General features: G+C 40.4%; 1 protein-coding gene across 7 annotated transcripts in view; it reads left to right on the forward strand.

The window, feature by feature from the left end:
* Positions 1 to 13870, forward strand: part of NF1 (neurofibromin 1) — a 1508106-nt gene that overhangs the window by 1337172 nt on the left and 157064 nt on the right. For all 7 annotated transcript variants that reach the window (XM_053707520.1, XM_053707522.1, XM_053707523.1 and 4 more), the window contains 3 exons: positions 6366 to 6466; positions 8548 to 8690; positions 10581 to 10627. In XM_053707520.1, the coding sequence (XP_053563495.1) occupies positions 6366 to 6466; positions 8548 to 8690; positions 10581 to 10627 (291 nt within the window). The remainder of the gene's footprint in view (positions 1 to 6365; positions 6467 to 8547; positions 8691 to 10580; positions 10628 to 13870) is intronic.

Raw genomic sequence — 13870 nt, forward strand, 5'->3', positions numbered from 1 at the left:
GGGGTAAGGGCCACGCCCTTCCTCAGGATCGGCCTTTCAAGGCAAAAAATAAACCTAATTTTCGTCCCTTTCGTAGAAACGGAGCAGCCCAAGGTGCTACGTCCTCTAAGCAAGAGGGTAATACTTCTCAAGCCAAGCCAGCTTGGAGACCAATGCAAGGCTGGAACAAGGGAAAGCAGGCCAAGAAACCTGCCACTGCTACCAAGACTGCATGAAATGTTGGCCCCCGATCCGGGACCGGATCTGGTGGGGGGCAGACTCTCTCTCTTCGCTCAGGCTTGGGCAAGAGATGTTCTGGATCCTTGGGCGCTAGAAATAGTCTCCCAAGGTTATCTTCTGGAATTCAAGGGACTTCCCCCAAGGGGGAGGTTCCACAGGTCTCAGTTGTCTTCAGACCACATAAAAAGACAGGCATTCTTACATTGTGTAGAAGACCTGTTAAAAATGGGAGTGATTCATCCTGTTCCATTAAGAGAACAAGGGATGGGGTTCTACTCCAATCTGTTCATAGTTCCCAAAAAAGAGGGAACGTTCAGACCAATCTTAGATCTCAAGATCTTAAACAAGTTTCTCAAGGTTCCATCGTTCAAGATGGAAACCATTCAAACTATTCTTCCTTCCATCCAGGAAGGTCAATTCATGACCACGGTGGATTTAAAGGATGCGTATCTACATATTCCTATCCACAAGGAACATCATCGGTTCCTAAGGTTCGCATTCCTGGACAAGCATTACCAGTTCGTGGCGCTTCCTTTCGGATTAGCCACTGCTCCAAGGATTTTCACAAAGGTACTAGGGCCCCTTCTAGCTGTGCTAAGACCAAGGGGCATTGCTGTAGTACCTTACTTGGACGACATTCTGATTCAAGCGTCGTCCCTTCCTCAAGCAAAGGCTCACACGGACATCGTCCTGGCCTTTCTCAGATCTCACGGATGGAAAGTGAACGTGGAAAAGAGTTCTCTATCCCCGTCAACAAGGGTTCCCTTCTTGGGAACAATTATAGACTCCTTAGAAATGAGGATTTTTCTAACAGAGGCCAGAAAAACAAAACTTCTAGACTCTTGTCGGATACTTCATTCCGTTCCTCTTCCTTCCATAGCTCAGTGCATGGAAGTGATCGGGTTGATGGTAGCGGCAATGGACATAGTTCCTTTTGCGCGCATTCATCTAAGACCATTACAACTGTGCATGCTCAGTCAGTGGAATGGGGACTATACAGACTTGTCTCCGAAGATACAAGTAAATCAGAGGACCAGAGACTCACTCCGTTGGTGGCTGTCCCTGGACAACCTGTCACAAGGGATGACATTCCGCAGACCAGAGTGGGTCATTGTCACGACCGACGCCAGTCTGATGGGCTGGGGCGCGGTCTGGGGATCCCTGAAAGCTCAGGGTCTTTGGTCTCGGGAAGAGTCTCTTCTACCGATAAATATTCTGGAACTGAGAGCGATATTCAATGCTCTCAAGGCTTGGCCTCAGCTAGCGAGGGCCAAGTTCATACGGTTTCAATCAGACAACATGACAACTGTTGCGTACATCAACCATCAGGGGGGAACAAGGAGTTCCCTAGCGATGGAAGAAGTGACCAAAATCATTCTATGGGCGGAGTCTCACTCCTGCCACCTGTCTGCTATCCACATCCCAGGAGTGGAAAATTGGGAAGCGGATTTTCTGAGTCGTCAGACATTGCATCCGGGGGAGTGGGAACTTCATCCGGAAATTTTTGCCCAAGTCACTCAGCTGTGGGGCATTCCAGACATGGATCTGATGGCCTCTCGTCAGAACTTCAAAGTTCCTTGCTACGGGTCCAGATCCAGGGATCCCAAGGCGGCTCTAGTGGATGCACTAGTAGCACCTTGGACCTTCAAACTAGCTTATGTGTTCCCGCCATTTCCTCTCATCCACAGGCTGGTAGCCAGGATCAATCAGGAGAGGGCGTCGGTGATCTTGATAGCTCCTGCGTGGCCACGCAGGACTTGGTATGCAGATCTGGTGAATATGTCATCGGCTCCACCTTGGAAGCTACCTTTGAGACGAGACCTTCTTGTTCAGGGTCCGTTCGAACATCCGAATCTGGTTTCACTCCAGCTGACTGCTTGGAGATTGAACGCTTGATTTTATCGAAGCGAGGATTCTCAGATTCTGTTATCGATACTCTTGTTCAGGCCAGAAAGCCTGTAACTAGAAAGATTTACCACAAAATTTGGAAAAAATATATCTGTTGGTGTGAATCTAAAGGATTCCCTTGGGACAAGGTTAAGATTCCTAGGATTCTATCCTTCCTTCAAGAAGGATTGGAAAAAGGATTATCTGCAAGTTCCCTGAAGGGACAGATTTCTGCCTTGTCGGTGTTACTTCACAAAAAACTGGCTGCTGTGCCAGATGTTCAAGCCTTTGTTCAGGCTCTGGTTAGAATTAAGCCTGTTTACAAACCTTTGACTCCTCCTTGGAGTCTCAATTTAGTTCTTTCAGTTCTTCAGGGGGTTCCGTTTGAACCCTTGCATTCCGTTGATATTAAATTATTATCTTGGAAAGTTTTGTTTTTAGTTGCAATTTCTTCTGCCAGAAGAGTTTCAGAATTATCTGCTCTGCAGTGTTCTCCTCCTTATCTGGTGTTCCATGCAGATAAGGTGGTTTTACGTACTAAACCTGGTTTTCTTCCAAAAGTTGTTTCTAACAAAAACATTAACCAGGAGATTATCGTACCTTCTCTGTGTCCGAAACCAGTTTCAAAGAAGGAACGTTTGTTGCACAATTTGGATGTTGTTCGCGCTCTAAAATTCTATTTAGATGCTATAAAGGATTTTAGACAAACATCTTCCTTGTTTGTTGTTTATTCCGGTAAAAGGAGAGGTCAAAAAGCAACTTCTACCTCTCTCTCTTTTTGGATTAAAAGCATCATCAGATTGGCTTACGAGACTGCCGGACGGCAGCCTCCCGAAAGAATCACAGCTCATTCCACTAGGGCTGTGGCTTCCACATGGGCCTTCAAGAACGAGGCTTCTGTTGATCAGATATGTAGGGCAGCGACTTGGTCTTCACTGCACACTTTTACCAAATTTTACAAGTTTGATACTTTTGCTTCTTCTGAGGCTATTTTTGGGAGAAAGGTTTTGCAAGCCGTGGTGCCTTCCATTTAGGTGACCTGATTTGCTCCCTCCCTTCATCCGTGTCCTAAAGCTTTGGTATTGGTTCCCACAAGTAAGGATGACGCCGTGGACCGGACACACCTATGTTGGAGAAAACAGAATTTATGTTTACCTGATAAATTACTTTCTCCAACGGTGTGTCCGGTCCACGGCCCGCCCTGGTTTTTTAATCAGGTCTGATAATTTATTTTCTTTAACTACAGTCACCACGGTACCATATGGTTTCTCCTATGCAAATATTCCTCCTTAACGTCGGTCGAATGACTGGGGTAGGCGGAGCCTAGGAGGGATCATGTGACCAGCTTTGCTGGGCTCTTTGCCATTTCCTGTTGGGGAAGAGAATATCCCACAAGTAAGGATGACGCCGTGGACCGGACACACCGTTGGAGAAAGTAATTTATCAGGTAAACATAAATTCTGTTTTCTGGGTACAGTTAGACATTTTCATCTGTTCTAAATAGGTTTCCTTGCAAAAAATTAACAATGATTTAGTATAGAATTAAACGTGAATGCACAATATTGCATTTCATATACCATCTGAAAAATGTACAGAATAAACTGTTTGCAAAAAACTGTTCTTTTATAGTATCGGAACTGTTTTAAAAGCGTGTGTTGTTTTTTTAACCATACTTTTTTTTTTTATTGTAGCATAGGCTTTAATTTTTTAACAAATTTACCCTTAAAAGTTATTTTCAAGTGTCAATCTTTTCAAATAGTTTTATATATATATATGGGTGGAAGAAGGGAGGGGCGCACAGAAAGACCAGATCCTAGTGCAGTATATTATGACAAGTTTGTGTGACACACATACACGAATATACAGATGGGCACTCACTTGTTATAAGCTCAATCCAAATGAGGTAAGGGATTAGCGTGGAGGCTATATGCAGCCTGAAGTGGATGTAAAAGTTTTTATCTGTTGTACAGCTTACTTCCCCTTTAAGACCGGTGCCAGGAGGTAGATATATCACACTTTTCTTCTTGATTAAAACACCTTGTCAGTCTCTCCTGGATCCCCTTTTGACTTTATGTTATTCAATCTGTCAGGGGTATGGGAGGGGGCCGTGCTGCTAGTGATGCTGACCAAAATATTGGTTAAAATAAAGTGTACTTTATTACAAATATATATAAAAAAAAAAAGTGTCATTTAAAAGTCCACATTGACACTGTTTTGATTTACACAAAACTGGTTTTGCATTACCAGTATGGATTAAAGCGGATGTGTAGCTGTGCAACAATGCATGAAATGTAACAGATAATGTAACTGATATAACACTGCTTCCAAAAGCACAAAGCAGATAGGACGGTTTGCAGAAGCTTAACCGCTAACCTCCTTGATGCTTATTGTGCTGGAGAGAGTGATCGGGGGGGGCGGATCCTGACGCGTTTCGCGACGCTATTGTTCGCTTCTTCAGAGGTCTGCATATATCCTCCACGCTAATCCCTTACCTCATTTGGATTGAGGTTATAACAAGTGAGTGCCCATCTGTATATTCGTGTATGTGTGTCACACAAACTTGTCATAATATACTGCACTAGGATCTGGTCTTTCTGTGCGCCCCTCCCTTCTTCCACCCATTCCAGATTCTACTAAGACCTCCTTGAGGACCCTTGGTTTTTTACCTTTGGAGAAAGGCTGCAAGAGAAACTGTTTCCACCTTGACAATATAAAGAGTGACTCTTTTGTGGTACATTCAACCATATTAATAGAGAAGAGGACAGTGTTAACCTATATTTATCATCTGGCCGAGATTTTGATCACTGATATTGTCTATTTGTTTATATAACAGATGTATAGATCTTATAGGTCACACTGAATTTTTGTGCAGTTTCTGATAACCATATTTTAGCGCTGATATTTTCTTTGTCCCATATATATATATATATATAAGATGCTAAGTGTCCATGATTCAATACTTGTAGGATATTAGCTCCTTCCCAGCATGAGGAGACAAAAACACCCCTAACATTTCAGCGCTTTTCTCCTCCAGGCCCAGTATTCCATTCCCACTAGTCTCAGTTATAGTTTTGCCTCCACAAGCAGAGGATGAAACTTGAAGTTCTGCAGTGGATAAGAGGATTGATAGGGATTCTCTGACCAATGTGAGACTTATTATCCCATCCATGTTAGAATTGGGGAGTTCTGCTCGGAAATATCTTCTTTCAGTGTGAGATGTCACAGCCCCCTCAGATTTATAGATTACCCAGTCTGCAGTGTGTTGCTACTTCTATACCCTTGGAATGTGCTTGCCCTTCTTCAGAAGGACTAGACTGCGGCTGCTGTGGTGAGGTGTCTCATGCACGTGTTTCCTTTCCCCTCCTTGGTTGCTGGGTCAATTTCCTGGCTATCTATCTTAGTAGTCACATGGCCAGATCCATTATTATTAACACTTTTTACAGTACTTTAAACTAGTTGAATTTTTGGGTGTACTGTCACTTTAAGAAACAGTTTAACACAATGCTTATTAGACATGTGCATTCGTCAGTTTCGATAACTGCCAAATTTAAAGAAGACTACTTGTGAAAGTTCAAAACACTAAGATCTGGATTTGCACAAATCTTGATGTGTTGCCCTTTCACCAGAAGAAATAGGGCTCCAAAAAGAGCCGAATGCCGCAAGCGACCCCCTTCTTCTGCATTCGGATCCTAACAAAGGATTAAAATGCACATGTCCGTCTAGTTCTTACCATAACAAAGGTCTATCATTTTGATATTTTGGCAAGGGCTGAGACTGCTTTTTGCAGGAGACTTTTGTGGGCTAGTCACCTGCCTTCTCTCAGTATGCCCATTTGGGTGGTTTCATACACTTCAGTGCTTATAAAAGAAAGCATGTGTGCTTACCTTAATTGATTTTATAATTGTGGGAATCCGCAAGAACCCGTCCATTTATATTTATGGCGTCAAGTTTGTTCTGTTTTTTTTTTTTCTCCTGCCTGTGTATTTGCTTCTGTGCTTTGCCATAAGGGTGACTGAGGCAGTGGATGGGTATGCTGGGTAGGGAGGAGCAAGGCCCTGGAATGTTAGGGTTGTTTTACCTGTTGGGCAGGAACTAATATCCAACAAGTGGTTGAAATTTGTCTAATAACCATACGTTGTTTTTACATTGATAGCAATGTAATTGTACATTTTGTAATTTAATTTTGCATGTAATATTTGTATAACTATCAGTAGTCCTCAATAAATATACAACTTTTTCTGTTTTTGTTGTCTCTTCAGGCTACATTAGTAAAGTACACTACAGATGAGTTTGATCAACGAATCTTGTATGAGTATTTAGCAGAAGCCAGCGTGGTCTTTCCAAAAGTGTTTCCTGTTGTGTAAGTACTTCTTATGTTTTGTATTCTGTTTGTTTGTTTTATCTGTTTTTGTTTGTTTTTAGCATTTCATTGAAAGGTTGTCTTTTTTTATTTTAGTCTTCGGAAATATGAAATATTTTGTCCAGTCTTCATTTATACAATTCAGCTGTGAAATTAAAATTTGGTTACATTTGGTTTTGAATTTGAGTAAATAAAAAAAAAAGTCTTTAAAGGCATTGCCCCTTAGAAAGTTCCATATTTGGCATTATCTTATACTAGAAGAGTTTAAGAATTACAAATATTTTTTTTCAATTTTTTTTTCATCAAGCCAAACACTCATTAGAACTTCTCAGTAGGTTTTGCCTACGTTAGAAAGATCTCAAAGTATCCATTTTTCTCACCTAGCTTACACAAAACTGCAACTCACTCCACAAGTGCAGAGGCCTTATATTTTACTTGGCATAAAGAAGCCTCAGTAGATGAGCTGCGAAAGGCAGACACTTAGGTGTCTTTATATATATATATTCATACATGTGTACCACTTGTTTGTTTGTACATGAGCAAGCAACTCGTTAAACATAGGCTTTACAGTCTTTTCTTTCTCAGATCAATATACCTTTCTGGCCCAACCATGCCTTTATGTGCCGTGCAATAATACAACTCTAAAACAAATTAAAGGGCCATAATACCCAAATGTTTAAACACTTGAAAGTGATGCAGTATAGCTGTAAAAAGCTGACTAGAAAATATCACCTGAACATCTCTATGTAAAAAAGAAAGATATTTTACCTCAAAAGTTTCTCAGCAGCCACCTCCCATTATAAAGGATTTCTAAGCAGCATATTAGTATGTCTGTCCTGGGACACCTTAGGGGATGAGCCTTGTGCACTCTCATATTATTTCCCTATTCAGCTTACTATGAAATCCCATGAGAGTTAAGTTAAATCTCATGAGAGCACAGTAAAAGAGTTCATGACCTCAGCACTGCTGATGCTGATTGGCTGCTGTTCATTTCTTCATTTTTTTTATTTTTTTACCTGCAGCTGGGAGCAGCTGAGTATAACTTTTTACACAGAACTTACTCTGCTGAGCTGAGGAGATTGTGAGGTAAAATATCTTCCTTTTTTACATAGAGATGCTCAGGTGATATTTTCCTGTCAGCTTTTTACAGTTATGCTGCATCAGTTTCAAGTGATTTAGCATATGAGTATTATGTCCCTTTAATGTATTAACATTATAGAGAATGAGGCAAAAGAACAATGTGCTGACAATAAATTTATTTCCTCAAACTTGAAGGGACAGTCAACTCAATTTTTTTATTGTTTATTACCCATTCCCCAGTTTTGCACAGAAACATGGTTATATTAATACACTTTTTACCTTTGTGATTACCTTGTTTCTAAGCATCTTCTGACTGCCCCCTGATCACATGACTTTATCTATTTAAGCCAATTAGTGCTGTATTAGAATGCACGGGCGTCAGCACAATATTATCTGTATGGCTCACATGAACTAGCTTTCCCTGATGTGAAAAGCATGTGATCATGGGGCTGTCTTTAGGGACTTAGAAACAGACAGAAATTTAGAGGTTTAAAGGTTATAAAGTATGTTATTAATATAACAATTTTTTGTGCAAAGCTTGGGAATGGGAAGTAAAGGCATTATCTATCTTTTTAAACAATAACAATTTTTGTGTTGACTGTGCCTTTAAAGTAACATTTGAACGCTTATCTGGACTCTTTTTTTCACTTTGGGCCGATTATTAACTATGTTCCTGAGTTGTTTAGTCTGCTTTCTCTCTTTTCTCCATAACACTTCCAGCTTCACTATACATGGCATTTACATTGAGGGGAAAGGAGCTATTATTTACATAGAAGGGAGAAAGAACCTAAGGAGTTTGTGAAGTTTTCTCTTTCTTCAAGTGAATGTGAAATAAGATACCAAAAAATACTAAATATAGCTGCCATTCTGATAATAAAAAAATTGATTTTCCTAAGTAGTGATATTTTTTTAAAAAATGCAACTTTGAAAGTTTTTTATCGGTGGTTTAGTTTTTAATAGAAATGAAAGACTGTCACACGTGTGCTTTGATATTTTTCTAGACACAATTTACTGGATTCCAAGATAAACACCCTTTTATCCCTGTGTCAAGATCCTAATTTACTTAATCCAATTCATGGGATAGTGCAAAGTGTTGTTTACCATGAAGAGTCCCCTCCACAGTACCAGCCTTCATATCTACAAAGTAAGTGATGTCCATTGTATCATCTTTTGGTTAGCTTTATGTTCATTGGTCAAGAAATCATGACAATCTATGTAATTAGGGAGTCTCATGATCTTAAAGGGACATTGTAATGCAAAAATAAATGAGCATGTTATTTTTGCACTGATATACATTGCTAGCTATGCCTTTAATCCCATTATAAGGGTTAAACACTTTAATATATAATAACTAAAGTCCTGCTCAGTAGCCTTAACATGATGTGGCTCATTTGTAGGACAGGAGGAGCCAGTTAGAAGCTGCATACACATTTAGCTGTCAATCAGCTGAGTCCTGCTAAGGAGATGCAATGTGTTGTGGCTCCTACAAAGGACTTCACTGGTGTGTGTATTCAGCAGAAATTAACTGCATAGTTAGCAAGGGACATCAGTACATAGTTTTAAAACATGAACGTGTCTGTAGAAATAATGCATTATATTTTTGTTTTGCAAGATAGCCTGTTGTTCTATCTTTACTGTTCTCTGTTGCTGCCTAACAAAATACATACCATCAAGGTATTTGAATATTCTTGTGCTTGTTTCTTTTTCTATTTCTACTCCAATTTTCATTTAAACAATATCCAGTGTCTAGGAAATGGAATAAAGTGTTGCCACAAGTGGAAAGGGACATGATTATTAATAGTATTACCCTAGTAACCAAGGTAATGGTCTCCATCAGCTGGCGAGAATCACATATTAAAATATTGAATATGTCTTATTTTTCTCCAGGCAGATTAGCTAAATGGGCCGGCGGCCATGGAAAATGTCCTAAATGTAGGCAGAAATGGCAGATTTAATGCACTGTTTTTGGGCATGTCCTAAAGTAGCTCAATTTTGGTACAAAGTAAATTTTTGGTGCAATAAGGTTCTGGGAAATTTACACAAACCGAAATATTTTTTCTTTTAAGTCATGCTACTGCTAAATCAAACTTTAAATTTTTGAATGCAATGATACTTGTAGGAAGGAATGTGATACTTATGAATTGGAAAGGTAGGGAAGGCCCCAAGTTTTCAGAGTTTTTGAAAAAAGCTCAGCACCAGATAATACTAGAACAGTATAACATTAGGATCTTTAATAATAGACAAATACTCTGGGTTTTTTTTTTTTTGCTAAATGGAAACTGTTGATTTTGTCCCTTCCCTTAGCAGTACAACTCAAAATAGTTTCTTTTTTTAAGAGCTCCAAATGGTTTAAGCAACAGGTAGAAAAGGGACATTTCTCAAGGCTATGGCTACCGGAATTACAACAGGCAGTGAGGGAAAGGTTTCTTCTCCTTCCCCCTCTCCTTTTTTTTTTTTCTCCTCACATTAGATACGGTTTACAAGTATCAGATGAGAGCTAGTGATAAAGAAAAGTAGCTAACCAATATATGAGGATCGTTAGTTTTATGACTATTTATTCCTGGAAACCGCGGGATTTTGTAATCTAGTCCCAAAGTTACCAGAAAAGAAGGAATTAATCCCTCAATATAATTTTCCTTTTCAATATTCGTTTACCTGTTTATTTGAATTTTTAATAGAGTATAAAGTTGGAACATCGTAATGTGTTGAAAGATTCTGACAGTCCACTCATAAGGAGTGCACTATAGTCGTTGACAGTCCATCATATGATTATCTGTTGTGTTTGAAGAACTATTGCTGATTTAGTTTGTATAGTCTATGTGCGTCCTGTGTGATGCTTTTTTTTATTTTATTTTTCCAATCTGTTGTATTTCACGATTATTGACTTTTTGAAAATCCAATTAAAAAAAAATATCCAGTGTTACATACTTAACCTTAGACTAGGAAGCTCAAAACGCGTCATCACTTTTAGCTACTAACCTATACTGTGAACTTAATATTAATGCTATGTGATAATTGTTTTATTTTATTGCAGGTTTTGGTTTTAATGGTTTGTGGAGGTTTGCTGGACCCTTCTCCAAGGTAAGCAAATAACTTTCAGACATAAACAAGGTAAAAATGTTATCTTATTTTTGGAGTTTATTATTTCTCCAACATAGGTGTGTCCGGTCCACGGCGTCATCCTTACTTGTGGGATATTCTCTTCCCCAACAGGAAATGGCAAAGAGCCCAGCAAAGCTGGTCACATGATCCCTCCTAGGCTCCGCCTACCCCAGTCATTCTCTTTGCCGTTGTACAGGCAACATCTCCACGGAGATGGCTTAGAGTTTTTTAGTGTTTAACTGTAGTTTTTATTATTCAATCAAGAGTTTGTTATTTTAAAATAGTGCTGGTATGTACTATTTACTCAGAAACAGAAAAGAGATGAAGATTTCTGTTTGTATGAGGAAAATGATTTTAGCAACCGTTACTAAAATCCATGGCTGTTCCACACAGGGCTGTTGAGAGGAATTAACTTCAGTTGGGGGAACAGTGAGCAGTCTCTTGCTGCTTGAGGTATGACACATTCTAACAAGACGATGTAATGCTGGAAGCTGTCATTTTCCCTATGGGATCCGGTAAGCCATGTTTATTAAGATAGTAAATAAGGGCTTCACAAGGGCTTATTAAGACTGTAGACTTTTTCTGGGCTAAATCGATTCATTATTAACACATATTTAGCCTTGAGGAATCATTTAATCTGGGTATTTTGATAAGATTATATCGGCAGGCACTGTTTTAGACACCTTATTCTTTAGGGGCTTTCCCAAATCATAGGCAGAGCCTCATTTTCGCGCCGGTGTTGCGCACTTGTTTTTGAGAGGCATGACATGCAGTCGCATGTGTGAGGAGCTCTGATACATAGAAAAGACTTTCTGAAGGCGTCATTTGGTATCGTATTCCCCTTTGGGCTTGGTTGGGTCTCAGCAAAGCAGATACCAGGGACTGTAAAGGGGTTAAAGTTAAAAACGGCTCCGGTTCCGTTATTTTAAGGGTTAAAGCTTCCAAATTTGGTGTGCAATACTTTTAAGGCTTTAAGACACTGTGGTGAAATTTTGGTGAATTTTGAACAATTCCTTCATATTTTTTCGCAATTGCAGTAATAAAGTGTGTTCAGTTTAAAATTTAAAGTGACAGTAACGGTTTTTTTTTTAAAACGTTTTTTGTACTTTGTTATCAAGTTTATGCCTGTTTAACATGTCTGAACTACCAGATAGACTGTGTTCTGAATGTGGGGAAGCCAGAGTTCCTTCTCATTTAAATAAATGTGATTTATGTGACAATGACAATGATGCCCAAGATGATTCCTCAAGTGAGGGGAGTAAGCATGGTACTGCATCATTCCCTCCTTCGTCTACACGAGTCTTGCCCACTCAGGAGGCCCCTAGTACATCTAGCGCGCCAATACTCCTTACTATGCAACAATTAACGGCTGTAATGGATAATTCTGTCAAAGACATTTTAGCCAAAATGCACACTTATCAGCGTAAGCGCGACTGCTCTGTTTTAGATACTGAAGAGCATGACGACGCTGATAATAATGGTTCTGAAGGGCCCCTAAACCAGTCTGATGGGGCCAGGGAGGTTTTGTCTGAGGGAGAAATTACAGATTCAGGGAACATTTCTCAACAAGCTGAACCTGATGTGATTACATTTAAATTTAAGTTGGAACATCTCCGCGCTCTGCTTAAGGAGGTATTATCCACTCTGGATGATTGTGACAATTTGGTCATCCCAGAGAAACTATGTAAAATGGACAAGTTCCTAGAGGTCCCGGGGCTCCCAGAAGCTTTTCCTATACCCAAGCGGGTGGCGGACATTGTAAATAAAGAATGGGAAAGGCCCGGTATTCCTTTCGTCCCTCCCCCCATATTTAAAAAATTGTTTCCTATGGTCGACCCCAGAAAGGACTTATGGCAGACAGTCCCCAAGGTCGAGGGAGCGGTTTCCACTTTAAACAAACGCACCACTATACCCATAGAAGATAGTTGTGCTTTCAAAGATCCTATGGATAAAAAATTAGAAGGTTTACTTAAAAAGATGTTTGTTCAGCAGGGTTACCTTCTACAACCAATTTCATGCATTGTCCCTGTCGCTACAGCCGCGTGTTTCTGGTTCGATGAGCTGATAAAGGCGGTCGATAGTGATTCTCCTCCTTATGAGGAGATTATGGACAGAATCAATGCTCTCAAATTGGCTAATTCTTTCACCCTAGACGCCACTTTGCAATTGGCTAGGTTAGCGGCTAAGAATTCTGGGTTTGCTATTGTGGCGCGCAGATCGCTTTGGTTGAAATCTTGGTCAGCTGATGCGTCTTCCAAGAACAAGCTACTTAACATTCCTTTCAAGGGGAAAACGCTGTTTGGCCCTGACTTGAAAGAGATTATCTCTGATATCACTGGGGGTAAGGGCCACGCCCTTCCTCAGGATCGGCCTTTCAAGGCCAAAAATAAACCTAATTTTCGTCCCTTTCGTAGAAACGGACCAGCCCAAAGTGCTACGTCCTCTAAGCAAGAGGGTAATACTTCTCAAGCCAAGCAAGCTTGGAGACCAATGCAAGGCTGGAACAAGGGAAAGCAGGCCAAGAAACCTGCCACTGCTACCAAGACAGCATGAAATGTTGGCCCCCGATCCGGGACCGGATCTGGTGGGGGGCAGACTCTCTCTCTTCGCTCAGGCTTGGGCAAGAGATGTTCTGGATCCTTGGACACTAGAAATAGTCTCCCAAGGTTATCTTCTGGAATTCAAGGGGCTTCCCCCAAGGGGGAGGTTCCACAGGTCTCAGTTGTCTTCAGACCACTTAAAAAGACAGGCATTCTTACATTGTGTAGAAGACCTGTTAAAAATGGGAGTGATTCATCCTGTTCCATTAGGAGAACAAGGGATGGGGTTCTACTCCAATCTGTTCATAGTTCCCAAAAAAGAGGGAACGTTCAGACCAATCTTAGATCTCAAGATCTTAAACAAGTTTCTCAAGGTTCCATCGTTCAAAATGGAAACCATTCGAACAATTCTTCCTTCCATCCAGGAAGGTCAATTCATGACCACGGTGGATTTAAAGGATGCGTATCTACATATTCCTATCCACAAGGAACATCATCGGTTCCTAAGGTTCGCATTCCTGGACAAGCATTACCAGTTCGTGGCGCTTCCTTTCGGATTAGCCACTGCTCCAAGGATTTTCACAAAGGTACTAGGGTCCCTTCTAGCTGTGCTAAGACCAAGGGGCATTGCTGTAGTACCTTACTTGGACGACATTCTGATTCAAGCGTCGTCCCTTCCTCA

The sequence above is a fragment of the Bombina bombina genome, chromosome 3, assembly GCF_027579735.1.
Source record: "Bombina bombina isolate aBomBom1 chromosome 3, aBomBom1.pri, whole genome shotgun sequence".
Lineage (NCBI taxonomy): Eukaryota > Metazoa > Chordata > Amphibia > Anura > Bombinatoridae > Bombina > Bombina bombina.